General features: G+C 35.5%; 1 protein-coding gene across 2 annotated transcripts; it reads left to right on the plus strand.

Moving 5' to 3' along the window:
• Positions 1-878: 878 nt before the first annotated feature.
• Positions 879-22,596, plus strand: LOC117927084 (actin-related protein 2/3 complex subunit 1A-like). Of its 2 annotated transcripts, none has more exons than XM_034846488.1 (17): positions 879-996; positions 1,147-1,266; positions 1,362-1,445; positions 1,533-1,618; positions 3,359-3,435; positions 3,598-3,692; positions 5,379-5,448; positions 10,510-10,579; positions 13,758-13,831; positions 13,933-13,975; positions 18,312-18,393; positions 18,563-18,651; positions 18,768-18,853; positions 21,339-21,402; positions 21,907-22,013; positions 22,148-22,206; positions 22,309-22,596. In XM_034846488.1, the coding sequence occupies exons 3-17, from the start codon at positions 1,376-1,378 to the stop codon at positions 22,371-22,373; spliced, it is 1,137 nt and encodes a 378-aa protein (XP_034702379.1). In that variant the 5' UTR covers positions 879-996; positions 1,147-1,266; positions 1,362-1,375; the 3' UTR covers positions 22,374-22,596. The 2 variants fall into 2 exon arrangements, with proteins under 2 accessions (XP_034702379.1, XP_034702380.1); XM_034846489.1 differs by having other exon boundaries at positions 1,374-1,445.
• The last annotated feature ends 4,946 nt before the right edge of the window (positions 22,597-27,542 follow it).

Consider the following 27,542-nt stretch of genomic DNA (forward strand, 5'->3'; position numbering starts at 1 on the left):
TTTTTCAACATATCTGAGGAAAAAAAAGAGAGAGTAAATAAGTTATGATTATTTCATTTTAAAAAATAGGTTTAGTTTTGTGATTAAAATGCCATCTTTAATTTTTAAGGATTGAAAAACTGCCATGAATGCTTATTTAAATGTCTAATAATAGAAAATAAGACGTTTTCATATGATAATTTTTAATTATTTTTCAAGAGTTATTTTAAAAAAAAAATACAAATATATAAAATGATTAAAAATAAAATACTTGATATCAAAATTATTTTTAATACGTATTTAAAAATATGAAAAACATGTTAAAAATATTTTAGATTTTTAAATAGACTATTATTTTACAAAAATTAGAGATTTGTTTTAAAAAACTGTTCTTAAAAATTATTTCTTAGAATTATGATTGAAAAATGACAATTGAAATTTAACTTAATATTTAGAGATTTTCAAATATTGTCATAAAATCTATCTCTAAGATTTTTTTTTTTAATATATATATACAAATTTTCTAAAAGCATTGTAAAAATATGATTAGAAGATTTTGGAGGCAGAAAATTTCCTTAACAAGGTTTAAGGGTTTTCAAGATTCATTTGTGTGAATTAATTTATAATAATTTCATTTAAAATTATCTTTGAAAAAAAAATAATATTGGGTTTAAATTATATTTTAAAAGAATAAATTTAAATCAAATATGGAAATAATTGTTCTAAAATTCCATTCCAAGATGGATTTCATTTTATGGAAGTACAAAATTGTATATATTTTCCAATATGTATGTTTTGCAAATTTTTTTTTTCTTAAAGATAATAATAAAATAATTAAAATTCTATTTTAAAGCCCTAGTAAGAATAAATAATCCTATGTGAGCTCCGATATTATGACACTCCATAGCTAATTTGCCAATTTCCATTTCCTTCCCCTCTTGACTGAGCTGCGTCGTTCTCTACAGTTTCTTCTCTCTACCTTTGGCTGTGTTGGGATCATCGTCTTCATTTCAACAGGTCAGATCTCTTCAATCCAAAAATTTCCGATTTGTGCACTAAATTTCTTCGACTTTCTCGCATAATTTTCCGAGAAACCATGGTTTCTGGTGATTTTTTTTTGCGGAAATGTAGTTTTGGACAAGATTTATTGACATTTTCGGATTTTAGGTTAAATTTCGGATTGGCACCATCGGAGAGGCGTAAAAAATCACCTCACTCGGTGTTGTTCACCTTGTCGGTCAACACCAGTGTTTTTCACCTGCCTGGCTGATTTCGATTTCGTCTCAGGTTCATTTCTTCTGTAGCATTTAGATTTAGATCCAGTGTTGGTACGTTATTTATCTTCTCTGTGAAATTCACATTGAAAATGTGATGAATTTTAGCCTCCGCGACAGCAATGGCCGCGATCTCTGTTCACCAGTTCGCTAAGTGCATCACTTGCCACGCCTGGAGCCCTGACCATTCCAGTACTATTTTCTAACCTTTTTTTTTTTTTTCCTCTTTTTTTTATGTACATTTATTGAATATTTACATTTTTTTTTTTGCTTTTGTAGTGGTTGCACTTTGTCCGAATAGTGATGAAGTTCACATCTATAGAAAGTCACAGGACAAGTGGGAGAGGGTACATGTTCTTCAAAAGGTACTATGATTTTGAACTCAGGGAGGATTTTTATTGAATTGATAATGATCCTCAATTATGTGATCACCAATTGCAAATATTTGGAATATGTTTGATTTAGGCATCAGTGGGCTTTTTCTGGCACACGGTAGTGGCACAGTATTTTTTACAATTATGTGTTTGTTTGTTTATGTTATTATATTCATAGAATTATTCTTGTGGGTGCAGAATTTGAATGCATTGCTTTGTCTTAGATGAAAAATAGGGAAAAAAAATTGTAATTTTATGAAGGAAGATGTCTGGACTTCACTCTTTTAATTTATAAAAAGAGATTATGATTGTAAAGGAAATAAAATAATAAATATTTTATCATGTGAGAGGAGATCTAGTCAAGTCATAGCATTAGTAGTCACATGCAATATAATTATATGTATTACATTGGTTAGGCTTCATGTTTCATTTTGTGCTAATTTTTTCTTCAAGAAAAGTTAGATAAGTAATGAAAAAACTACATTTGTTATTTGAATGATCATATGTAGAAATATTTACATGTTCCAATGTCCTTGTCATATCTACATCCTACTTTTTAAGATCATTTATCATTTATCATTTGTCTATTATTATTATTAGTATTATTATCATTATCAATGTTTTAAAAGACTAATGGTGGTTTTGAGGCATTTTGCCTAGATGCGATGAGGTGTAAGCCTCAAGGCAGAATGAGGTGTAAGCCTCAACTTAAACAAATAAATAATAAAAATTATCAAAAATTAAAAAAAATAATCATAAAATCACACTAGAATTGAAAAATAAAAAAGACATAAACTTCATAATAATAAAATTAATTATTTTTCGCTGTTAATAGTTCTAATTTAGTTTTTTTTTTTCCTCTCATAAAATTTATCTCTTTCTTATGGTTTATTTTTTATTTTCATTATTAATAGTTCTAATTTAGTTCCTTTTTCTCTTATAAAATTTAGCTATCTCTTACGGTTTCAAGACATAATTTTCAATATTACTGGTACTATAATTGGGAATTCTCCAAGGAGTATAATCATATCCAATGGTTATATTATCCTCCTTATTGGGGTTAATGTCCACCCATCCCTCTTCTTTTTCATTCACCAATTGTATTGGTATCTTTTTTTTTTTTTTTTTTTTCAATAATTAGATTATATATGAGATCAACCATTAGCATAGTCAATAATTCCCTTATTCTTTTCAATCTTTCTTTTTTCCTTCTATTTTAAAAGTTAATTGAAAGTTAAGTAAGTCCTAATTTTGTACAAGGTTTAACCAAGTAGGGACCCAATACAAATTCATTAAATCATTATCAAAAGTCCATAAAAGCATAGATGATATAACCCATTAAAACTCAATGAATATTGAGACTTAAGCCTCTTCTGAAATATATACCATAAGCCCAAAAAGGTCGAAAACCCTTTGGATATTTGAGGCTTAGGCCTCATTAGCCTTGAAGCTTAGGCTTCATTAGTCTTGAGGCTATAGCCTCAAAGCTATAAGCCTCGGCATGGTGAGGCTTAAGCCGCAATTACCTTAACTGGGGTTACAGTCTCAGGGCTAATTTGTAGAGCATCGCCTTGAGGCATAAGCCTCAATAGCCTTTTAAGACATGGATTATTATTATTCATTGTTGTACTGATCTCTTGTTGTGTTTGGTACATAGATCAGTTTATATTTAATGTTAGATGAAATTCTGTGAACAATTTCTAAAACTTCTTGCATTTCCCCTCTGTTCAGCATGATCAAATTGTTTCTGGGATAGACTGGAGCGCAAGGTCAAACAGAATTGTCACTGTATCTCATGACCGGAATTCGTGAGTGTTGATTTGGTTTGAAATACTGTAAAGTGGTTTCTTTTTTGTAGAGACATTTCCTTCTCACCCTCTCTCTCTCTCTCTCTCTCTCATGCACATGCACTTGTCTACAGGTATTATTATTTTGATTATTTATTTTTGAATTCCTGGTTTTCCTTCTAGATATGTTTGGAACCAAGAAGCAGCAGAATGGGTACCTACTCTTGTCATCCTTAGGCTAAACCGTGCTGCACTTTGTGTTCAGTGGAGTCCAAGAGGTACAGAAGAAGAATGGTTTGTTGAGTTATGGTTTTTCTTTCTCATCTTACCTGAATGGTGAACCATTTAACTGAAGGTTATTGTTTTGTATTAGAAGTGCTACCAGCTTTCTTTTATGATCACATCCCCTTCTTGCAAACCATTGTATGTCCCATTGTCCCCTCTGATGATCTGAAGTGGACATAATTCTATAGATTGAATTTATGATTTGAATGGTTTTCGTCAGTTAACTGATATATTCTCAGTAGTGATTTCACTTCTGGGAAACTGGCTGTGAGGTATTGATTCCTCACTGAAACATTCTAGTTAATTTATATTTTTGTTCAATTCATGTGCTTGAGTTGAAATAGAAATGACTATATTTTAAACTCTTAAGGATTTTGTAAAGAAATTGAGTATTTAAACATGAAAAGTTTTTTTTTTTTTTGATAGGTAAATAAGAATTGTGTTAAAAGAAAGAAAGTGTACACGTTGTATAAGAAGAAAAAAGGACAAAAAGGCATGAAGACACAAAAAACCCACTATCGCACCCTATTGTGAGCCTACCTAATCCACAAAGTCTAACAGTGATAAAGATCCGCCCTCAATGTACAATTTAACCCAATCCCAAAATAGATACAAAAAAGAATTTTAAATTGTTTGATCTGTGCTTTCAAAGTTGTCAAAAACCCTCCTATTTCTCTCTTGCCATAAAGCCTAAAATATACACAATGGAGTAGCTTTCCAAGCCATCTTCCCCTTTTTACCCACAAAGGACCCGTGCCAACTCAAAAGGACCTCTCTAATTAAACAACTCAACACCCATTGAATGCCAAAAAGTGTAAAGATCAATTGCCACAACAAACGAGCTTTCGAACAATGGATGAGAATATGATCACTAGTTTCTTCTTCTTCCTTACACAAGTAACATATATTAGGAATCCTTCAACCCCTCTTTTTGAGTTGAACCAAAGTCAAAATCTTGGCCCAAGTTGCTTCTCAAGCAAAGAAGCTAATTCTCGGGGGCACCTAAGAATTCCAAACAATACCATGGGGGAACAATTCCACTCTCCTATTGGCCAAGGAGGAGTAGAAGGACTTAACAGAGAAAGCACCATCTTTCGTAGGCAACCATACCATGGCATCATCGGTCTCCACAAACAAGGGGTGTGCTGACAATCTCTCCAAAAAGGCTTGCACCTCCTCTAGCTCCCAATCATGTAGTTGCCTTGTAAACCTAGAACTCCAACCACCATCCTCCCAAAGGTCACTCACCCAAGCACCTTTAGAGGAGGCTATGGAATAAAGCTCAGGAAAGGACTCCCTCAAGGATGAGTCCCCACACCACTTGCCCTTCCAAAACTTCACCCTGTTTCCAAACCCAACTGTAAACCCAGTTCTTGTTTTGAACATCTCCCGTCTGCCTTTGATAGCCTTCCACACCCCCACACCATGTCCTTCCCTAATAGTTTTAGAACACCAATCCCCGTCAACTTGCCCATACTTGCCCAAAATCACCCGATATATTATGGAAAATTTCATATCAACACATGGTATTCATGTTAAGGGTTTGCACTTGATTCCACATCTGCTAGTTTTTTTATAATTTATTTTTTATAATTTTTATTTTGAGTTCTATTCAGAGAATGCTATTGTAGATATGGGATATGTTTTTGATTTTTTGATGTTATAACTTTTTTCCCTAGAAAACAAGTTCGCTGTTGGAAGTGGGGCTAAGACAGTTTGTATATGCTATTACGAGCAAGAGAATAACTGGTATTATTCTGTTTCTTTATGGCTTTCTCTTTACATTTTGTTCTTATCCTTGCATTTGGTTAAATTAACTCTTGATATATTCTTGAATATTCTTGTACATGGAGAATTAGTCTACCTTGTCAGCTTCTGAAATCCTTTCTCATTTTTGTTATGCTGGCGGTTGCATCTTGGGTGGGTTGAATCCAATCCTTCTCAATTCTGACTTGACTGGTGGGCCACTTGACTTGAAGTTTTCAGATCTAAAGATGGGATTAGGTTGAAAAACTAACTATAGGTTGGGTTGAGTTGTCATTCCCCTAGATAGATTAGCTTGGAGCTCAAGGGTATGGTGGTCATTTCACATACCTTGAAATGCAAAGCTCGCTTTGAGCCTAGAGACAAGGTCTAACCCAAGGTGCATGCTTAAGTGAAATGAGGTGCAACTTGAGTTGGGGGCTATTAGAGGGTTGTGGAGTGACCCTTGGTGCGTGACAGGCGATTTCAACATGATCACATTCCCCTCGAAGTATAGTAGAGGAGGTAGATTGTCTTTAGCCATGAGAAGATTTTCAAAGGTAATTGAGGACTTAGAGTTAAGGGACTTGCCCTTTTAGGGAGGTATTTCACTTGGATTGGTGGTTTAAATAATTGTTACAAATTACAAATTGATCGTTTCCTTATTTATGAAGATTGAGAACTTCATTTTTTAGGTGGTGTTCAGTCTGTTCTCGCTAGGTTGATATCGGACCACTTCTCGATTCTTCTTGAGGGGGGAGGTTTGAGGAGAGGTCCTACACCTTTCAGGTTTGAAAATATGTGGCGAAAGGAGGAGGGCTTTAAGGCTTATCAAAAAAAAAAAAAAAAACAAAACGGAGGAGGGCTATAAGACAATCTTGAGATTGTGGTGGGAGGGGCTTAACTTTAGTGGGTCATCTATTTTCATTCTTTTTGAGAAGTTGAAAGCTTTGAAGCTTGTTTTGAGATGTTGGAACAAGGAAGTTTTTGGTAAGGTTGAAGTTTCAAAAGGAGCTAGTTTTGAACTTGGTGGATTTTTGGGATAAGGAGGAGTTTTCTCGTCCTTTGTCTTTGGAAGAGGAGGAGTTTAGGAAAGTTGCTAGAGAATTATAAAAAAGGGGTCTTTTTTAAAGAAATGTCTTGGAGGCAAAAATCGAGAGAAATTTGGTTGAAAGAGGGGGATAGGAACGCAAGTTTCTTTCATAGAATGACCAATCCTCATAGGAGGAGAAACTAGATGGACAAAATCAAAATTAATGGGTCATGGATCATAGAGGACAGTGAAATTAAAGACGAAGTTTGTAGAGCCTTTCAGGTCTTGCTTTCTACCTCAGGTGACTGACGACCTAGTATTAGTGGACTGTCTTTTGAGAGATTGGATGATATAGAGGTGGCAGGGCTAAAGAAGCCTTTTTTGGAGGAAGAGGTGTTTGGGGCTTTTCAGGTTTAAGTGGGGATAAGGCTCCAAGCCTGGACAAGTTCTCCATGGCCTTTTGACAGTTTTCATGGGAGTTTGTGAAGAGTGAGGTGATGAATTTGTTCAGGGAATTTCACGAATTGGGTTGTTTTGTGCGGAGTTTGAACGCTACTTTCCTAGTTTTGATCCCAAAAATAGTGTGGGTAGAGGACTTGAGGGATTTCAAACCAATAAGCTTGGTAGGGGGGTTGTACAAGTGGTTGGCTAAGGTGCTGGCCAATAAGCTGAAGGGGGTGTTTGCTATGGTGATCTCCAAGGCCTAAAACGCTTTTGTGGAGGGTAGGTAAATATTGGATGCAGTGCTCATTGCGAATGAAGTAATAAACTCGATCTTGAAAAGCAATGGAGGGGCAATTCTTTGTAAGCTGGACATTGAGAAAGCCTATGATCATGTGGAGTGGTTTTTTTGCTTACGGTTATAGAGAAAATGGGGTTTGGGGAGAAGTGGTTAAAGTGGATCAAGTGGTGTTTATCCACAACTAGTTTTTCCCTTTTGGTCAATGGAAAACCTTCGGGTTTTTTTTCAAAGCTCTAGGGGTCTAAGGCAGGGAGACCCGTTCTTGCCTTACCTTTTTGTGATAGCAATGGAGGTCCTCAACTGTCTCTTGAAGAGAGCAGCCTGTGATGGTTTTTTATCGACTTATCAAGTGCGGGGGAGAGGTAGAAAAGGGGTTGAGGTCTCTCACTTGCTGTTTGCTGATGACACTCTGATTTTTTGTGAGGTGCGGGAGGAGCAAATGACTTTTTTTGTGTTGATTGTTGATGTGGTTTGAGGCAATCTCTGGTTTGAAGGTTAATTTGGATAAAAGTGAGTTGATCCTGATGGGAAGGGTGGAGAAGGTGGATGATTTGGCTTGTGAGCTGGGCTGCAAGGTGGGTACTTTGCCGTTTACTTACTTGGGGATGCCATTGGGGGCTTCTTTTAACTCCGTGGCAGCTTGGGATGGTATTGAGGAAAGGTTCCGCAAAAGGTTGGCTATGTGGAAGCGACAATATATCTCTAAGGGTGGGAGAATTACATTGATTCATAGTTCTTTGTCCAACCTGTCTATTTATTTTATGTCCATCTTCCATCTACCAAGAGTGGTTAGAATGAGATTGGGGAAGATTTAGAGGGACTTTTTGTGGGGAGGTGGGGTTCTTGAGCAAAAACCTCATTTAGTGAGGAGGTCGACAGTTTGTTTAGATAAAAGTAAATGGGGGTTGGGGGTTAAGAGCCTTGCTATGCTCAACAAGGCTCTCCTTGGAAAACGGAAGTGACGTTTTGCAAATGAAAGAAAGGCCTTTTGGAACCAGGTTATAAGGGGGAAATATGGGGAGAATCGAGGTGGGTGGTGCTCCTATGAGGTTAGAAAGGGGCATGAAGTAGGGTTGTGCAAAGCAATTAGGAAACTTGATCACCTTGTTAGCTCTAGAATATCTTTTGTGGTAGGTAATGGCTAAAGGGTGAGATTTTGGAAGGATAAGCAGTGTGGAACCTCACCGTTGTTTGATTCTTTCCCCTCCTTATTTGTGTTAGCTGCAGCCAAAGAGGTTTGGGTGAGTGATTTATCGACTGTTTCAGCAAGTAGGGAAAGGTGGGGGGGGGGGGGGGGGGGGGGAGTTGAAACCCTCGTTTCAGTAGGCGTTTCAATGATTGGGAGTTGGATGAGGTGGAGAACCTGCTAGGGCGATTGTGTGGGGAAAGAGTGTTGTTAGATGAGGAGGATAGGGTGAGGTGGTTAGTGTCCAAAGATGGCAACTTTTCTGTAAAGTCCCTTTACGAAGTCTTAAAGCTGGATTCATTAGTGTGCTTTCCAATGAAGATAATCTGGAACTCTTAGGTGCAGCCAAAAATTAGTTTCTTTGCCTGGGTAGCTTCATGGGGAAAAGTTATAACTTTAGACCAATTTCAGAAGAAGGGATGAGCTTTAGCAAATAGATGCTTTTTGTTCCAAGTTTATGAGAAGTCTATTGACTGTCTTCTCCTTCATTGTGAAAAGACGAGGGAGGTGTGGAAACTGTTTTTTACCCTATTCGGTTTGTGTTGGGTGTTCCCTTCCTCGGTAAGGGAGACCCTTTTAGGCTGGGATGGAGCTTGGGTGTACAAAAAGTACATAACAGTGTGGAAAGTGGGCCCTCTGTGCTTGTTTTGGTCAGTTTGGAAGGTTAGAAACAGAATTGTCTTTGAAGATGGGGTGCTGTCCTTGTAAAGGCTGCAAGCTTCTTTTGTTTTTTCACTTCAGTTGGAGACCAAACTATCTAAAAAAGCTAGTCCTTTGACGTTAATAGATTTCATTGATTGGGTGGGTTCCCATTGAGGTGGGGAGGGGAGAGGCTTTTTTTTGTACATCTTGTTTGGACAGTTTTCTCTATGGTTAAGGGGGTGAGTTTCTTGTTCTTGTACATCTTGGGCCACTATTTTACCGCCTCTTATTACCTTTGCTTACTTATAGAAGAAAAAGTCATATGTAAAATTTTATAAAATTTTGTAAATTTGGACATGCAAACATTTGTTATATGTGCATATACAATTAAACCTTGATAAATTAATAGCCTTGGACCAAGGAAAATCTATTAATCGATAAATTAATACTTTATTAATTATCAAGGTATTTCTTATTAGTTAAAACTCTTGAATAATTCTACCATGGAACTTGTCTCATGTAAAGAAGCTCTCAAAGCGATAATGACATTGAATAATTTCTTGTTGCAATATGAAAACGTCACACCAAAACTTCTTTCTGCATTATGAAAAGTTGAAGATGAGATCCAAGTTGATATCAATTTTAAGAAGAAATGGTCACATATTTATGAAGCCCTCTTAGATAGACCATATGGATTTAATTGCACATTGGGAAATTATTAATTTATGTAGTAAGTGGGTCGTATATGATACTATACAATTTTTTTTATAATGTATTATCTTATAGATTTATCGAATTATTGATTTAGCACATTGGCCCGAAGTTGGGACTGACAAAAAACACTATTTAATCAAGGTTCTCAATTTATCAAGCATTAATTTATTTTAGGTTCTACGTCAGTAAATATCATCCTTGATACCAATTGAAGTAACAAAGAAATCTAGATTTCAAATGTTTAAAAGAAGCATCCGACAAAAAATATTGCAATTATATGAAATTTTAATAAACCATTAGGAATTTTAAGAATAAAAGTGTAAAAAAAATGATTTTATATTTTACTGTGCTGAGAAACTTAGAAACAAGAGGAAATGACATGGTTTTGCCTTTCCATGTTCAGTTTTAAAACAATGGCTAAATTGAAGTTTTGCTTTGAGCTTATAAAAGAAAAAAAGAAAAAAGAAAAAAGAATGGGGTGTGCCTCATCAACCAGTTGTATGCCTTGACAAGTGCAGCGTTACAGATGGGGTGCTGCTGCAACTTGGGCCTTTGATTCACTTTTAACAACTATGCTTTCTTGTATAGATAGATGCATCTGCCTACCAAAATATTGCACCTATAGTTATTGGTGATCATAGTTCCCCTGCATACCATTTTGGCTAAACATGTCTAAGTGATTAAATTATGTGAGTATTTTCTTTAACTTGAGGGTTGATATTGATCTTTTCATGGTATGCATTTCTGCAGGTGGGTCAGTAAACTTATCAGAAAAAGACATAATTCTTCTGTGACGGGTGTTGCTTGGCATCCTAATAACGTGCGTATTTTCCATTTATCTTAATTGCAATTATTTATTTATTTTTATGTATATTTTTAAGAGTAGTTGCACAATCATGTATGTATTCATTTACCATTTAAAAGCTACTATCAAGATATTGTCAAACCTTCTACTTGGGATGTCTACATGCGTCCATTGTTCCCACTCAAATTTGGATTTGTCTTCCAAATGGGGATTCATGCAAAGTTGGAAAGTTCTCAATTTCTTTAAGGCACAAGCTTTGTTTTCTCCCTATGACCTGTTAGATTCAGCTAGTAATGTAATCATATTTACATAAATTTTTTTATAGAATAAATTGAGAGCCTAACTTTCTATCTTATGATCATAATCTCAACTTGTAGACCCTTTTTTTTTTTTTTTGATAATCTCAACTTGTAGATCCTATTGCGCATTATTCTCTTTTTTGTGCCTTGTATTGTATTGTATTATGTATAATAAATTTCGTTTTGCTTATTGGAAAATAGTTGCTAGGAAAAAGGTGTGTATGCATATATGAAGCACATGTACATTGGAAGAATTAAATATATAACCAATTTCATGAAAGATGGTAAAAGCTGAAAAGATGCAACATTTGCATTCTTGTGTACTTGGGTTGGACCCTTTTTTTTGTTATAGCCATGTTAATATATGATTTTTGCCTGAGAAAAAAGGTTCATCATTCCCTCCTCTTCCCTTTCCGCCCTTAAATGGTAAAAAAAAAAAAAAACTAACATATTAAGTAAGTGCTTCATTCTTCATTGTCCTCAAGGGAAACTATTGTCTTTTTTTTTTTTCTGTTGTATCTGGATAAGTAACTATACTTGTAGTAACTAAAAGAATAATATGCATGATGGATGAGAGGTCCTTCCAAAAACATAAATCTGAGAGGACATAAAAAATTGAAGGAATAGAGATCCCCATAAACCCTTTTCTGGTTTCCCAACTCAATGCAAAGCTGAATGATTGGTCCACCAAACTCAAGGGAGCTTAAGATCCCCCATAATTTAATATATGATATGGCTGCTCTCTTGCCCAGCCTATGGATGGCATGGTTTGCCACTCTAAGCCCCTAGCTGGTTGCCTGACTCAATGCCAAGGTGAAGGATTCTTCTACCAAACTCAAGGGGGCTATAAGATCCCCAACATGGTATATGATATGACTCCTATGACCAGCCTATGGGCCTTTTGTTTTGCCACTCTAGACTTCCAAGGAAACAATCAGCCTAAAAGTTTTAGAGAAGTTCACCATCCTCCACTCCTATAGTCACATCTATATGATCCTCTCGATCTATGGGTCACCCAAGAAGACTTGTTGGCTAATCCTCTCTATCATAAGATTATATACTTGCTCACTTTTGAGGCCTTTGAGTAGGGGCACAATCTCTATGTGAATGATCATTGATCAATATGAAACTAGCTGTCTCCGAGAAGGCACTAATTGTCCCTCCTCATGATCCAATAAGAGGTCATCCATCTCCATATTACACGAACTCGAGCAACTTTTATAACATGTGTTTCACTTGTATGCTAATCCCATTTGGTATTATTTTCCCCTTTTCTTTCGTCTTCCTTACCTTTTTTTTATTTTTCTTTTTAAACGAAAAAAATGAACAAAGAGGAAGCATGATCAGGGGCAGATTAAGTAAGGGCCCCTGGGGTAGCTATCTCCATTTGGAATTGTTCTCTCTTTTTCTTTACTTTTTCTCACCCAATTTTTTGTGTATTTATTTTTAAAAGGAACAAATAGGAAGTATGGATTAAGGCCCTAGGGTGGGTGCAACTGCCCTTCCCCCCTCCCTCTTTTACACGAATTGGTTCATGGGAATTGCTGTTGGATGATATGCTTATTTTTTGGTTATTTTAAATTTCATGATTTCTTGACTTTTTCTTTATTTGTTAGTATGCATTGATTTTATTTATATACATATTTTCAAAATTCCACTTATTACCTATAAATGCCTTTTAAATTTTTTATATATTTGTTTTTAAACTTTCTTATTGAAATTTTTTAGTAAAACTTTCTTACTGAAAACTTATTTAAACACCTTTTAATGATTATTTTTTTTTACTGATTTTACAACTTTTTTGATTTTTTTGAAACTTTTCTGAAAAATTTTCCTGATTGATTTTTTAAGTTTCTGAAACTTATATTTATAACCTTAGTAACAATTTTCCTGTTAAAATTAATTTTCATTTAAATAAAAAATGATTCCTATTAAACCTTTTGGGTATTGTAGTTGTTCTTTAATTTTTCATATGATCATTGACTCTATACTTTAATAAGTTTGATTTTTGTTTTAATTTTTTGCTATAATAATTTATTGAAATTATTTAATTTAATTTACTATGTGTTCGTGCTTATGATTTAGTTTGTTATAAATGTATTGAGTAAAAGTACTATCAATCAATGTCCAATATTTACATATGATCATTAACTCAATAAATTGTTATCATAGGTTCCCCAACCCACCCACCAACACCCCCCCCCCCCCTGAGCACAATTCTAGCTCTGCCACTGATAATGATCATACAAAAACCACATTGGATTTGAAACACCATGAAAAGAAGATTTTTCTTTTCCTATGGAGACAAAAGAAAGGAAAAAGGAAAGTCTGAAAGCATTTAAACATAGTATCAGCCCTTTTTCTTTTCTCTTTTTTTTTTTTTTCCTTTTTTTTCTTTTTTTCTTTTCCTTTCTTTTAAGGAAATCATCCAAATATGTGTTTTCATGAAAGCTACTTAAATAGTTGTGTGTCTTACAAATATCAGGTCTAACTCATTGTCAAAGTGTACTTTACATGTATTGTAAGATCTAAATATTTTTTACATATCGATGATTTATATTGTTTTGCATGAAGACTGTATCATATTATGTACCTTAAATTTTTAACAACTATACTTCGAAATTGCAATGTAGCAAATGCAATTAGTTGCTTTCTTTGGTACAAAATCAATCGACAATGGGAAAACTTGTTTCTCCTAGATGAGAAATGACTGAAGAAGAAAGGTACAAAGAGGACATGAATCCTTACAACAGGGAACAAGAAATTTCACTTGCACATATAACTGTTCAAATTGTATAACTTTTGTTACTAGCTGAACAATCACTATGTCATTATCTGCATGGAAGCATCCATTTCTGGTGTCTAAATGTTTGTTCCTTAAATATTGACCATAGATTCTCCTTGCAACAACATCAACTGATGGAAAATGTCGAGTATTCTCTACCTTCATTAAAGGTGTTGATACAAGGTATGTTTTGATAAAATTTTGGAGCATTGTCACTTTATACATTTTTTTTTCCATGACATATCCTCTTTACTATCAACTGTTGCGATTTGGAAATGACCCAGGGATTCAAGAACAGGCTCTTCTTCAGATGCAAAATTTGGAGAGGTTCAATATTTCTTTCTTTTCTCTTGTAGGAATAAGATTTTGTTGTGCATTTCATTACATTGGGGGAAATAACTTTGTGCAAGTTTGTACTGTTGAATAAATGTTTGTTTCTTATAATGGTTCTTGTTGATGGACACTTTTTGTAGAAATGCAATAATATACCCAATCTGAAAACAAGAAACAGGTGGAAGATCTCAATTTTACTGCTTTTGTTGTCAACAATGTGTAAAAACTTCTGCATATAATTTACTGGGGAAAGGTCTGTTCCTTTTTTATACTACAAATTCTGGTGTTTCTTGGTGGCTGTTGGAGAAGCTCACTCATATATGGTAGCACAAGCTTAGTTTCAGAATCTAAGGAAAGAAAAGGTCTCAATTTGTACTTATTCTGATGTTGGCAACATATTCAGGTTGCATATGCTCAGAACATGATTTAATTCATTCAGGATATGCTGGGGTTTGAGCCATTGTTTTTCTTCTTCGGGAAAAGGGGAGATTGTTATATAAGACCCTAGAACTGTGGACCATGAGAAACATGTAATTGAAGGTTTTAATTACTTGAAGTCCCTCATTCTTAGTTTTGATGGACACACTCTTAGATCTCTTGGTGACTTTTAGTCTTTACTATTCCCATGCGCCACCCCCCCTCTCTACTCTCTCTCTCTCTCTCTCTCTCTCTCTCTCTCTGTGGTGAGATGTCAAACTTACAATGGAAGGGTAAACAATGCCTAAATCTCTTAACGTTCTTTCCATATTCTTGTGAACCATTGAGCCCTAACTTTACTGTAGTATGACTCATTATGGTTTTGATGTTTATCCTAGGTTACAAATATGGAGTTTCTAATCAGTTGATAATTGTTGTGTCTCTTGTATCTAATCCTATTTCTGTGTGTGCATGTGTGTTTCTGTGTGCGTGTTTGTATTTGTTTGTACAATATGGTGTGATTGTCATGTTTGTGTCCTATTTTCTATGATTTTCCACATAAGCATGTTTTGTACTTGTTTAATAATTTATGATACAGCCTATGTATCCCCTTTATGTATTGCATCATGATATATCTTAGGATTAGGATTAGTGCTCTAATTGCATTTCTTTTCCCTTTACATGAGTATAAGGTGAGTTTGGAAAGCGAGGGAGTAGGCTACGAGCCTTTGCAGATGCTTTCCCATGGGGATTTTATAGTGGATGTTCCAAAACTTCCTTCAAAGATGACATGTGTGCGGTATATGATTTGTGCAGTAAGAAGAGGGCTCCAGGAAAGGACAACCCTAGTAAGGACATGCTGGGAGTCTTTATTCTTTCACAAATTTTGTCTCCTTCAGTAAGTATTTAGGATTGGATGGTTTTGAGTAGGAAGTTGTCTCCCTTTTAAAGGGTTTAGGGGGGGGTGGATCGAGTATTAAGAAGAGACCTTTGTTTACGTCTTGTTTTGATAGGGAGCTTCAAAAGTTGGAGAGCTTGATTAATTACTATCAATCAAGTAGAAAAGAGAGAAGGAACTGGAGAAGTGGGTGGAAAGTGGTTTTTGAGGGTTCAAGCTAGAGTTGGGAAGAATGGCTTGAAGGTTGGGTTAGGGCTAGGCTCTGTTTAGTCAGGTGTTAGCAGTTTTGATTAGGTTGCATGTTGGTCGCATGAGTGCCTTTTGTTTTTCTTGAACTTTAGGGTGTGGTTTTTGTATTGGGCAGTGTTTGTTTCTTTCTCCCTTTTGCTTTCAGCGCGTTTTGCATACTCCATGTGTACTTGATGCACCTTTTCCAAGCTTTTTTTTTTTTTTTTTTTAATATATTTTGTTTTTTACCTAAAAAAATAAAAATAACAAGGGGTCTCGAATTTGAGTCTCCTAATGTTTGTTCCCTCGTCTATTTATCTTTAACTTGTAAGTGTTAATTTGTCTTTATACGTGTGAAGTGTGGAGCTTTGGCTAAGGCTATTTAGACAAACCAGGTTGGATTGGGTTCCACTAAGGAGCATATGCAATATGAGGAACATTTTATATAAGGATTTGAGAAGATCCATTAGAGGCAAGACCCTTTGGCATATTGCTTTTCTCACTTTGTTTCGGATCGTGTGGAAAGTGGTTGTTAGAAATGTTGTGGGATTTATTCACTTTTATCATCTTTTTAGGCCTCTTGCACTGATGCTTTTAAAAGGCATTCCTCTCAATGTTATTCAACTCAATCGGCATTCGACGTGTGGATAAAAAGGGACAGGGTAACATTAGTAGAAGCTTAGTTAAGGTTTAAGGAAACGACATCCATGTATATTCTTATGTGGATTTAACCTTTTTGTATGGGCATCTTTTTATAGTGGAGGGTTTTAATCATTTTTTGATTGGGTTTTTATTATTGTGGGGAGGACATCTCATCCTTCTCATGTTCTTTTTACCTATAATTAATACATCATTTGTTTCTAATAATAATAGTAATTAAAAAAAAAGTTGGTGGCTCAACAGAGGTATTAGATTTTTTTTTTTTAAAATAAAAAATCTAAAGTAACACTTATTTATTAATTTACAAAATCATTTATTTCATTATTTCCCGAAAGAAGGCATTCTATTGGAGGAGGAAAGGGAGGAAAGCAAATTTTGTAGAATGATATATGTTAAGAAATTAAAAAAATTGTTGCAGGTGCCAAAGTCCAACTTGCTTGGGGAAAAGAATTGTTTTCCTATAGGTCTAGGGAATCCCATTATAGTGTATTATCTCAGGGTTAGGGGTTGTGATGGTGCACCATGTGGCCCCCTTGGTCCCTATGTGCATCTGTCCTTATCACACCTTTATAATTTTGTACTTCTAATGCCCATTTGATTTAGGTTACCTAAGGAATAATCATAAAGTACAGCTTGGTGAAGAACCAACTTTGATTTGATAACCTTCCCCTTTTTATGGGGAAAACTGCTCCCAATCTTCAAGATAGAATTGCAGGGCATCCCTATTAACTTCTTAATTGACATCTGAAGAGTTGTGAGATAATAGATACTCCCTACAAGATCTTCCATTCTCAATGATTCTACCATTTCTCTTAAACAAGATTACACATGAAGTGGCTAGGATTGCTCACCTCCTTCACAAAGCTTTCCATCCTGGGTTTCTCTACAACCATCTCCTAATACATTATTGATACTTGATTTCAACTAAGACATGGACCTCTAAATATATGTAGTGTGCCTTGCATGACATGTAGGATGTACCCTAGAGACCACATTAATGACCTTACTCCATGCAAAGTTATCGATAGAGCACCATGTGGCATTCTACCTTCAAATGGCCTGTAAACATGATTTATTGGCCTCATTCTCATGCTTGGACAGAATGCCAATTTATCTTAGGTGGATGCTCGAGCTCCTTGGGTGCCTACAAGGTGTGGATGCCTGCATGGTGCATGTGGTAACGGTGGAGAGTTCTCTTACCCATCTTAGGATGGGGACATTGAACACATAAGATGAAGGAAGGTTATTTCTGTGTTCACTTGTTGGCTCATTTTCTCGTTCTCACTTAGAGGATATTTCCCACAATTTTCTTGAAGATGTCTTATATCACAAGATCCATTTGCTTTGAAGCTTACCTGAGTCAGGAGGTTCAAGGGTGTTGGTTTAGTGATTAGATTTGAAGGCCCGTCAAGGTTGGAAAAGTCTAGACATTGGCAAGCTTGTTTCGGCCGATTTTAGAGGGAGCAGGGAGGATCTTGTTGGACATGTGCTCTTGTGATCTTATTTTTAGCCAAAAGGACCAGCTAGCAGCCCAAATACTGTTATAATAAGGCTCCCAAACTTCTTAGTTCCCAGCTCACATCTAGAAAACCTCTATAAAATGGCCTAAGAGGTTACCAAAAAAGGGATTGAATTTTTACTTCTGATCAGGAAGAAAAAAGGATTGAATTTTTTTGTTTTTGAATTCATTGAAAATTCTCCAATTCAGGAGCGCTCACTCTATGGATTCTTCACACCCTTCAAGGGGCCACTTCCATATTTACCTTCTCCCTATTACCTCTTAGTTTATTGCCTTTGCCTCCTGAACTCAGACACCTCACTGTTCAAGGGGCTACCACCTTTAAGAAAGAACCTTGTGCTGCACAAATTAACTTATTTTAAGCCACTGGCCAGCTCTACTTTTCTTTCCCTTCATTTGTTGAACACATTATCTTTTAGTATATTGTTTCCTAGTAGGTCATTTGGAGGGATGAAATCATTATAGCATTCTTACATCTTAAGTCATATGTTTGTCTTGTTGAATGACAGGGGTCCTATTTATTGCATGCAGTTTACCTTCCAATGTTGTTAATTTTGTATTTCTATTGAAGCAGCATGAGCTTATGTATTTTCTTTTCTGTTGAGCAGCAAATTGTTCAGCTTGATCTCTCATTTTCGTGGGCATTTGGTGTGAAGTGGTCTCCAAGTGGCAATACCTTAGCTTATGTAGGTCAGAAACTTCATTCCTCTGCACCCAATTTTCAAAATTCTCCTCCTTTTTTTTTTTTTTCCTTTTTCTTTAATTTTTTGGCAGTTAGTGTTTGAAGGAATTCATATCCATCATTAAAAACTTTCTGAAATTTTCTATTTATGAATCTTCCTTGTGTATTATTGTTCAGGTCATAATTCTATGATTTACTTCGTTGATGATGTTGGTCCTTCTCCTTTAGCTCAAAATGTTGCATTTCGCGATTTGCCTCTCCGTGATGTGGGTCAGCATCCTCTCTTATTAACTGCATAGTTTGAAATCTAGTTCTTTGCTTCACTTATTATCCACTATCTTGATCTTTGAAAAATTGTGTTCTTGACACTTTTCTTTTTCAGGTCTTATTTGTTTCTGAGAGAATGGTTATAGGTGTGGGATTTGACTGCAGCCCAATGGTTTTTGCAGCAGATGGAAGTGGAATATGGTATGCCCAGTGAACTATGAGTATTGCTTTTTTCTCTTTTAGTGATTCCTTTCTTAAATTTGCATGCTGTTTGCCTGTAATTCTTTTCCTGTATATCCTGGGACCTCTGAACTTTGGCTCTTATTTTTTACTACTTTTCTTGCATAATTTTAGGGTCTTATAGTCCTCTAGTGGCCTGAATTAATGGAATTTTGAAGATGTACTTTTATTGCTACTGCTATCACGCTGTTGTTGTTGGCTCTATTATAATGCACCCTATTACTGACAGATGTTCAATGCAAAGACAACATTAGTTGATAATACTCCAACCTCCCCTCATTAGTTGGTTGGTAACCATGCCACTACCCACACTAAATAACTGACCGTTGATGGAATATTGGGATTCCAGATCAGGTTAGTAGCAAAAATGTAAGGGGGTCACAGTACCATGGACTTGTAGTAGGATCTGATTGTGAAAGAGTGCTTGTTAGCAATCCTCCATGCTAATTTGTCCTCCAGACAACTACAGGTATATGCTAGTGCCTTCTTTCACTTTCCATATTTACTATTGTGGTTGATATTGTAAACAGAATGATTTTTAGGACTATAAATTGATTTGCTAGGGGTTCTAGGTTGTGGGGTATAAGGTCAGAGTTTCCCTTTGAATTTGCAGATGGCACCATATCCCTTTCTAGAGTTAATGAAGAGTGTGTCAATAAATCTTGAACCAATTTTTGGACTTTTTGGGTTTGTGTTCAGCCTTAAGATCAACATGGACAAGAGCACATTAGTTGATGTCAATATTAATCTTGATCACCTTGGGAGATTCTTTTATGGGATACTGATGGAGTAGTTTGCATCTTTCGTGTTCATGCTTTTTGCTAGGAGCTAATAATGGAGTTCCTCTGGATCAGATTGTGAAGAAATTTTCTAACTACTGGAAGGTTGAATGAAGTTTAACTTGTCCTCAAGGGATATGGATTAGAAACTTTCTGAAAATAATACCCCCTTTTTGGGTTTCTTCTTCTTTTCCCCCCTTCAGAAAAATAATACCCTAGTATTTTTTGCCCTCCTCCCAAGATTGTTTATCTTCACTTTCTTAGTGGCCAATAATAATTTTCTTTAGCTTAGGAGGCCTTAGAATCCATCAACCTTTGTGTAGTATGATTGGAGAATTTGGGATCTGCTAATCATCTTTTCCTCTATTTTCCCTTTGCAGTAATTGTCATTTGTTACATGCCCTGCCCTCAAAGACAACATAGTTGTGTAAGTTATATCTTTTTAAGGTTTTTGGAAAAGCAATAAAGGAAGTTTTGTTGAATGGGGGCTCTTTCTAGCTACTTTTTGAGTCATCTAGCTTGATATGAATGCCAGAATTTATAAGGATTGAAAGGGGTCTGTTGATGAGTCATGGAAGAGGATCCACTATTACATATCTTTTGGGATGAGTGTCATTGTGTTCCCATTTGCACTATCTTGTTGGATTTGGAGATTGATGTGCCTTCCTCAAAGGAGGGTATGCCTGTCACCTAATTGGTCTTCTCTACTTGTTAGAAGCTTTAAGCTCAACTATGATGGATCCTCCTTAGTAACTCAAATCAGATGGTTATTAGTGGCTTTTCAAGGACAATAGGAGTTGGATTTATCAGCGGGTTGGCCTTTGAGGTGGATATTCTAGCTTTGTTGGAAGTCTGAAAGTGAAGATGATGTTCTTGAACCTTTCTGTGGGGGGGATTTAGTGATTGTTGTTTCTTGGATGTCACAGACTTGGAGAGGGATGTGGTGATATGAGCATTGGTTGCATCAGAAGTGAATCTCTCTGGAGATGTGAGTCACTCATTGCTCTTTCACTTGGAAGCATCAGGCAATCAAACAGGAAGCTGATATGCTAGGCAAGAGAGGAGCTTACTCCTCTCTTCCATTTGTCTGGGACTCTTTCCACTCTTTCATTTGACTGTTTCCTCGCTTTAGATTCTTCATCTTTGCTTTGGGTTATATTGTTTTTCTAGGATGACAATTTGCCTGTCGGGAGCTGGAGCTGTTTGTTAGTTCTTGCATTCTCTTTCTTGTTGCACTTCCATTTCTGCTATCACTTTTCTATTCACATGTATACTAATATTGTTCTTGTTTATCATGAAGAGAAGGAAAGGAAATGTTCAGTTACAACTTACAAGAGAGATTATTTAGTTTCCATGTGTGTATATATATAGGTTTGTAATTTACTTAAACCTTATTTAGGTTGGACCAAATAATATTCATCTTTTCTATTTTCTAACAGCTATAGTAGTAACATGGTCGGCTAATGGCACAGATTCTTTCTTTTAACGTGAAATTGAACTAGCTTCTGGTATTGTATAGCATTTGTAGTTGCTTCAACTGTCTTTGCTGATTGTATTCTCATGTTAAGAGGAGAAGTGCACTTTCTGAGAAGAAAATTTCAAAAATGATGTCTTTCTTATTTTTCAAGGAAAATAGTAAAGTTATTCCTGTTTGTTTTGTTTCCTAGGAGCTTTATCAGATTTCTTGGTGAAAGGAAGGCCTCATCTTCAAGTGCAAGATATGGTTCACAGGTATCTGCATAGTAAACACCATGTCTTTTCTTCCCCCCCACTTCTTTTGTTTTTTGGTTGCTGTGGATACAGAAAATTTAGTCTAGTAGGTAAAAGACCGGTTTCTATCTCAAGTTTTCAGCATACTGAAGTAGTGAAAATTCATAGCTTGCATCTGTTTGAATATTTGCTACTATTATTTGTATGGGGCTCACAGTTTACTTAGCTGAACTGTAGATAGACTTCAATCGGGAGTCAGGGTTAGAATTTACTGTGGTTGATGGAGGGGCATAACCACTTAAAAAAAGCACAAAAGCTAGGAAGTTTCACTTCTTTTTTCTATATGTGGTTCCCTACTAAGTTTGTCAATGCAGTAAATGTTTTTCTGTATAGTAAATATTGAAATCGATCTGTTTAATATTATCCAAGAAGGTTGTCGTTAACAAAAATGTATTTTTATGAACAAGTATATTGTGTTCATGTGCCTATTAATAGACCTTCCCTACTTTTTCTGTTGCTTACCAGTTTTCTGAAGCATTTGGAAAATTATATGGTCAATCAAAACAAGGAGTGGGCAATGATGCAATTGAACCTTCGAGAACCCGGGGAGGCATTCATGAGAACTGCATAAAGTATCCATCTGCCCTCTAAGTCATATTGCTATTTCTGTTATCGTTCTTCACTTCTTTCTATCACATGTTCTTCCTATTTTGCACATATTATTCAAAAAGTTTTTTTTTCCCTTTGGTTTTTTGGGGAATTTTAGTGCTATTGCGCCACTTACGGAGGATGGGGATTCCAAGGTGACGCGCTTCAGCACTTCAGGTTAGTAAAAAAGAAAAATATTTCATTCTATTTAGGTACAAAACCCATTGTCATCTTTGTAAGAGGTCTCCAGTTACCGATTCTTGCATCATAACATTGCAGGATTGGACGGGAAAATTGTTATATGGGATTTGAAGAACCAAGAAGACCTATCTGTATATTTATAGATAGACAGTGCCATCAGTGGTGAATGTATTGCCCAAGTTTTAGTTACTTTTGAACCCATAGATGTCTTTGTAATTATTTTGTCTTTTGAGCCACTTCTGACATTTTCTACATTTGTAAACCCACTGAAGCTCAATTTCTAGCCCTGCCTATCCAATTCTATTACTTCACCCGTTGTATTTTGCTATACTAGCTGTTAAAAAATATTTTTGTTTTGATTTTGTACCCTGTCCTGGACATCTTTATTTTGTAATAGGGTTCAAAGTATCGGTCGAGTCCGGTACGACTTGGTCGAGTCGTATCCACCTCGACACTTACCACGACGAGTCCGATACCAGGTACGATACTATGCACAAACTCAGCACTAAATCGGTAGGACTCAGTTGGTTCGGCTTAAATTCTGAGTTAACTCGGTTGAATTGGTTAAATTACAAAAGTTTTTCTAATTCAAATTAGTGATTTTTCCCCCTTTCAAATCAGAACATAAAGATCATAAAATTTTCAAAAAAAAAAAAATCGGAGGAAGAAGAAATATTGAAGTTTAATGGAGCCATGGCTTCTTTTGAAGTCTAGACGAGGAGAGATTAGATGGGTGAGGGCTAACTTACCTCACCACAATCGACGGAGCATGGAAGTTTTGGCGTTGATGGATGGTGTCTCAGTGTCAATTTCAGTGGATTAAGCATCAAATACCTTCTTCGGTGATGACGACAATTCGGGGAGAGCTTCTATAGTGGGTTTGCAAACTTGTAGTCAGGTGGTTGTCGGGACAGTGAAAACAATATTTGGGAAAGAGAATAACTTGGATGACATTTGAATATTTTTAATTTATTATATAATCTAATTTTTTTGTCTTATAACATTTCAAATTAAAGTAGAAAATCAATAAATATTTAAAATAAATATTTTTAAAAGAATCATAATTATAAAAACAACGTTTTAATAATAGGTTTATATTAGAAAATCAATAATTATCTTTGTATGTTAAGATTACATTTATACTTGATTTTTTTTTTTAAATTTATTATATCATATAAATTTTTTATCTTATAATATTGTAAATTTTAATTATATTAGGAAATCAATGAATGCTTTTATAACTATTTAAACAATGTTAATTGTGAGATAATTTTATTTTATTAATTTTTTGACCTTATTTAATTGCACCTATTTTCTAGTAATTTACATAACATTTTTATAATTTTTTTAACTTTTTAATTATCATGTTTGTGTATGGTACCAAGTCGATACATCAAGATCAATGTGTTTCAAGATCATCCGAGTCAATGATTGATACCGCAACTTTGAACCATGTTTTGTAGTTAGGTATTGGTTTTTTACTTTCATTTACATACCCCGTTTGAAGCTGTCTGTCCTTGTAGAGAGAGTCACACTCCAATCAATCTTGGACGTCTATTGGCCATTTAGTTAAAAGCTTCTTGGAGACGAGTGTTAGCACCCTAACTAATGTAGAAGGCACGACATGGGCATGTGTGGCTGGTGCCTTGTGCCCACATAATCCTGGCGGTATGCGGCTGGTGATGTGCATTGATGGGAACTTAGCTCAGTCAGCCTTGATGGATCAAAGCGGGTTAAGTGGCACGAGTTGTAGCAAGGGTGTGCATGGTGGGCAGTGGACGGTGCTGCAAGTGCACACAATATTATCAAAATTGCATGACCTGTGGGCATGGCATGTGGCAATGGTATCGACACACCATTTGGGCTTGATATGCCAAGTGTTGATTGTTGGTGCTTAAACACCCAACAAATTGAGAATTGTTTAGAACATTCTTTAAAAAGGGGGTTGGAGGTTGTTCACTTGGGGGTAACCAAAGGGTATAGGCTAAAGCATGGTGTGGGCACATTCAAGGCACACCTAGACTCTCCACGAACAAGTACAAGGCAATGTTAGGGCTTGTACTCGCCCAAGCCCATAATGGCTTGGGCAAGGCATGGAAGAGTGGACGCAGAGCCATGAGCGGAACATGACATCTAACGGATGTGGGTTGCGTGGTTGAGACAAAGCAGGATGTTGGTAACTTAGTGCCTGGGTTGCATGTGGGCAATGCTATATGTGTAAACCTTGGACAAGGTCATGATACCTTACAACATATGATAGAAGGTTCTCATAAGCAAGTGTTGGCTTGGCAAGGCATACAAGTGCAAGTGATGTGTGCAATCAAGACATGTGAGGTTGGTTAGCTAAGGCATGTAGACCTAAGGTTGGTTGGTTGAGACATAAAGCTCCGGCCCATGGTTGACATGTGAATGTAGTTATTAACAAGGAGGAAAATGTCGCGATATTTCAGCAATATATCGCCGAAATATCGTGTATCGACACGACATTTTATGGAGAAATAGTGGTCCGGCGATTTGGGGTTCACTCCATTTACCATTTGGGCAAGCTTACCCTTGTTATATATTGTGCACTAAATTTATATATACTTAAACTCATTATATAAAGAAAATATTAAAAGAATATTTTAAAGAGCAAATTAATTATAATTATTTTATAATTAAATGAAAAATTTTCTTTTAATTGATTACCATATAAAAATTATATAATTTTCTTCATAATGTTTTTAATATCATTAATAATTAATTAAATATTAAAAAATTATATATATATATATATATATATATATATATATATATATATATATATCATATTTTATTTTATATTGCTTAATACAATTGAATTAAATGGATCATAATTTTAATATTAATATATATTTTAAAATTAGACATATTATAATCAAATATCATAATATTAGATGTAATTTAATAATGAATGTACACTTATAAAATTCATATTTGTATCGATGCATATGATATTATTATCAAATATGATAAATCATGTTATACATATATCAAATTTTTCAATAAAATAATTTAAAAATGTCTATTATACTTCTAATTATATTATTATGGGGTTTTCCTTACATTTTCATGAGTTTTTAACAATTTTAAGCCTATCGATATTTTTTTTCCAAAATATCCATCGATATATCTCCGTTATATCCGATATATCTCCGATATATCCGTGATTATTGATATTTTCATCCTTGGTTATTAAGACGTCTGGGGCTATTTTTCAAACAGACATGAGTGCAACTAATGCATGTCGATATAACTTCCTATTCATCTATAGTCATGGGGTTGTGTTGCAAAAATGCATGGATCATTTGACAACATTTGAGGAAAGATAAAAGTGTGTGAGACACGTAGCACTTGAGGAGAAGTTGTAAGCATGAAGGAACTACTATAATAAGTAGTAGAACATGAGTTAATTATAGTGTAAAAAAGTTAGAAATATTTAAATTGAAAACTTTAACTAGAGTTATGTTATTTGTCAATGAAATTTAAAACTAGCCAAGTTCATGTGATTTTCTTTTATAAAGAATTTAATTTGAGTTGAGTTCTTTGTTAATAAAATTTAACCATAGTGCAGGCTAAGTGAACATTTTGATTAAAATATAAAAAATTTAACTCGTTCATTATTTATAGCAAATTCAACTTATTTGGGGTCTTGATTTTAGCATATGACAAAGTAATCGGTGTCTATTTTTCTATTCAGAGCATAATCTACATACAATAATCATTAATATCCTAGTTAGTATAAAAAATACAAACTTTCTAGATTCTTCAATATTTGTCATTAAAGATGAATTTTTTACTTTTGGGATGATCATGTTTGAAGTTATTTTAGATTAAAAATTCTAACTCTCTATCTCATTGTCCTAAAAATAAAGGGAGAATTGCCGGATAGGGTGAACTAAATTTGATAATTACTGAGAAGGGTGGTCTCTTTTGATAACTCTTAAGGAGGATAATAATAGGCTTAAATTCCAAAATGCCCTTCAACTAAAAGCTTTTAAAATTCAAAGCATTTAAAACACTGAACTTTTTTCTATATTTTTTTTCCTTTGCATAGTTGTGGACCCCGCATTTTGGCTCATGTGTTTCCTACTCGAAGGCGAGCTCGATTTATATTTGAAAAATGATTTTATTTATAAAATCAAAAATGACTTGGAGTCGCCACTTATTTTTGTTTTATTTTTAAAAGGGTAAACAAAATAAGAAAGAAAACCCTAAGTGTGACTCCTTATTTTGGAAAAGGTGGTCTGCAAAAAACCGGATCAGGTTCGGGGGTCAGGTCACTTATCAGGAAGGTACGGTAAAGACTGTAACACCCCTTTAAGTCCCTAAAGTCGGGTCTCTACTAATAAAATGAAGCTGACGTGGCAATTGACGAGTAAATCAATGAATACCCAGAACTATCATGCACATATGAAAATCAAAACATGCATATAGAAATACTAGAATGGGAATAGATACGTACCTGGGTGACGAGCCACAATGCGCTATCAAAAAGTGGGGTTAGTGCACAATTAAAGAATAATTTCGAGCATGTCATAGGGCGAAATAGAAACAATCATGCATGACAACTAAATCAATCAATCAATTTTAAAGTCACATATGTCAGGCTCCCACCAAAACCCATTTATTTTGCATGAATTAATATCATAGATTCCATTATTCCAGAATTATGAAAAAACATTCATGCCTATTAAAATCAAGAGGAGCGGAAGATTGCGGGGGAAAATGGATCCGACGAATCACGAGTGTCTAACGAGCCAAGCTGTCCGGGGAATCTGAATTGTTGGTTGGATGCTCCCCGAGTAAGCGCTATCAAAGGATCCGGACATGTTTGTCCGGGGAAGTTGAATCACTCTTCTCTCCCATCCGGCGTCAAGCGTCGGATGTGAGATATCCAGAGAAGGAGGAACGCCGGCCGAACATAATTTCGGATGTGAGACATCCGGAGAAGGTGGGATGTCGGCGGGCAGAATTCTGGATGTGAGACATCTGGAGAAGGTGGGATGTCGACGGACAAAATTCCGAATGTGAGACATCCGGAGAAGGTGGGATGTAGGCCGGATAGAATTCTTCCCCGGGTGGAATGAGCTATGTCGCGCGTCGCAGGGGGGACCGTCTGCGTGTGCAAGGGAGAGAGAGCCACATGACATTTTTTTTTAGGGAGGATCTCGCAGGTAGGTGAAGGTTTAGAGAGAGAAACGGGTTTGGTGGTATGGTAGAACATGGTTATGGGTATGAGTGGTATGGATATGGAATCTTGGGTGAGTGGTTTTAATGGGTATGTGAAGGAG

This window comes from Vitis riparia, chromosome 12, assembly GCF_004353265.1.
Source record: "Vitis riparia cultivar Riparia Gloire de Montpellier isolate 1030 chromosome 12, EGFV_Vit.rip_1.0, whole genome shotgun sequence".
Lineage (NCBI taxonomy): Eukaryota > Viridiplantae > Streptophyta > Magnoliopsida > Vitales > Vitaceae > Vitis > Vitis riparia.

Coding starts and splice junctions, on each gene's coding strand:
- LOC117927084 (XM_034846488.1), top strand. CDS start 1,376: ATGGCCGCGATCTCTGTTCACCAGTTCGCTAAGTGCATCACTTGCCAC. Junction 1,446..1,532: donor CTGGAGCCCTGACCATTCCA/GTACTATTTTCT, acceptor TTGCTTTTGTAG/TGGTTGCACTTTGTCCGAAT. Junction 3,436..3,597: donor GTATCTCATGACCGGAATTC/GTGAGTGTTGAT, acceptor TTTTCCTTCTAG/ATATGTTTGGAACCAAGAAG.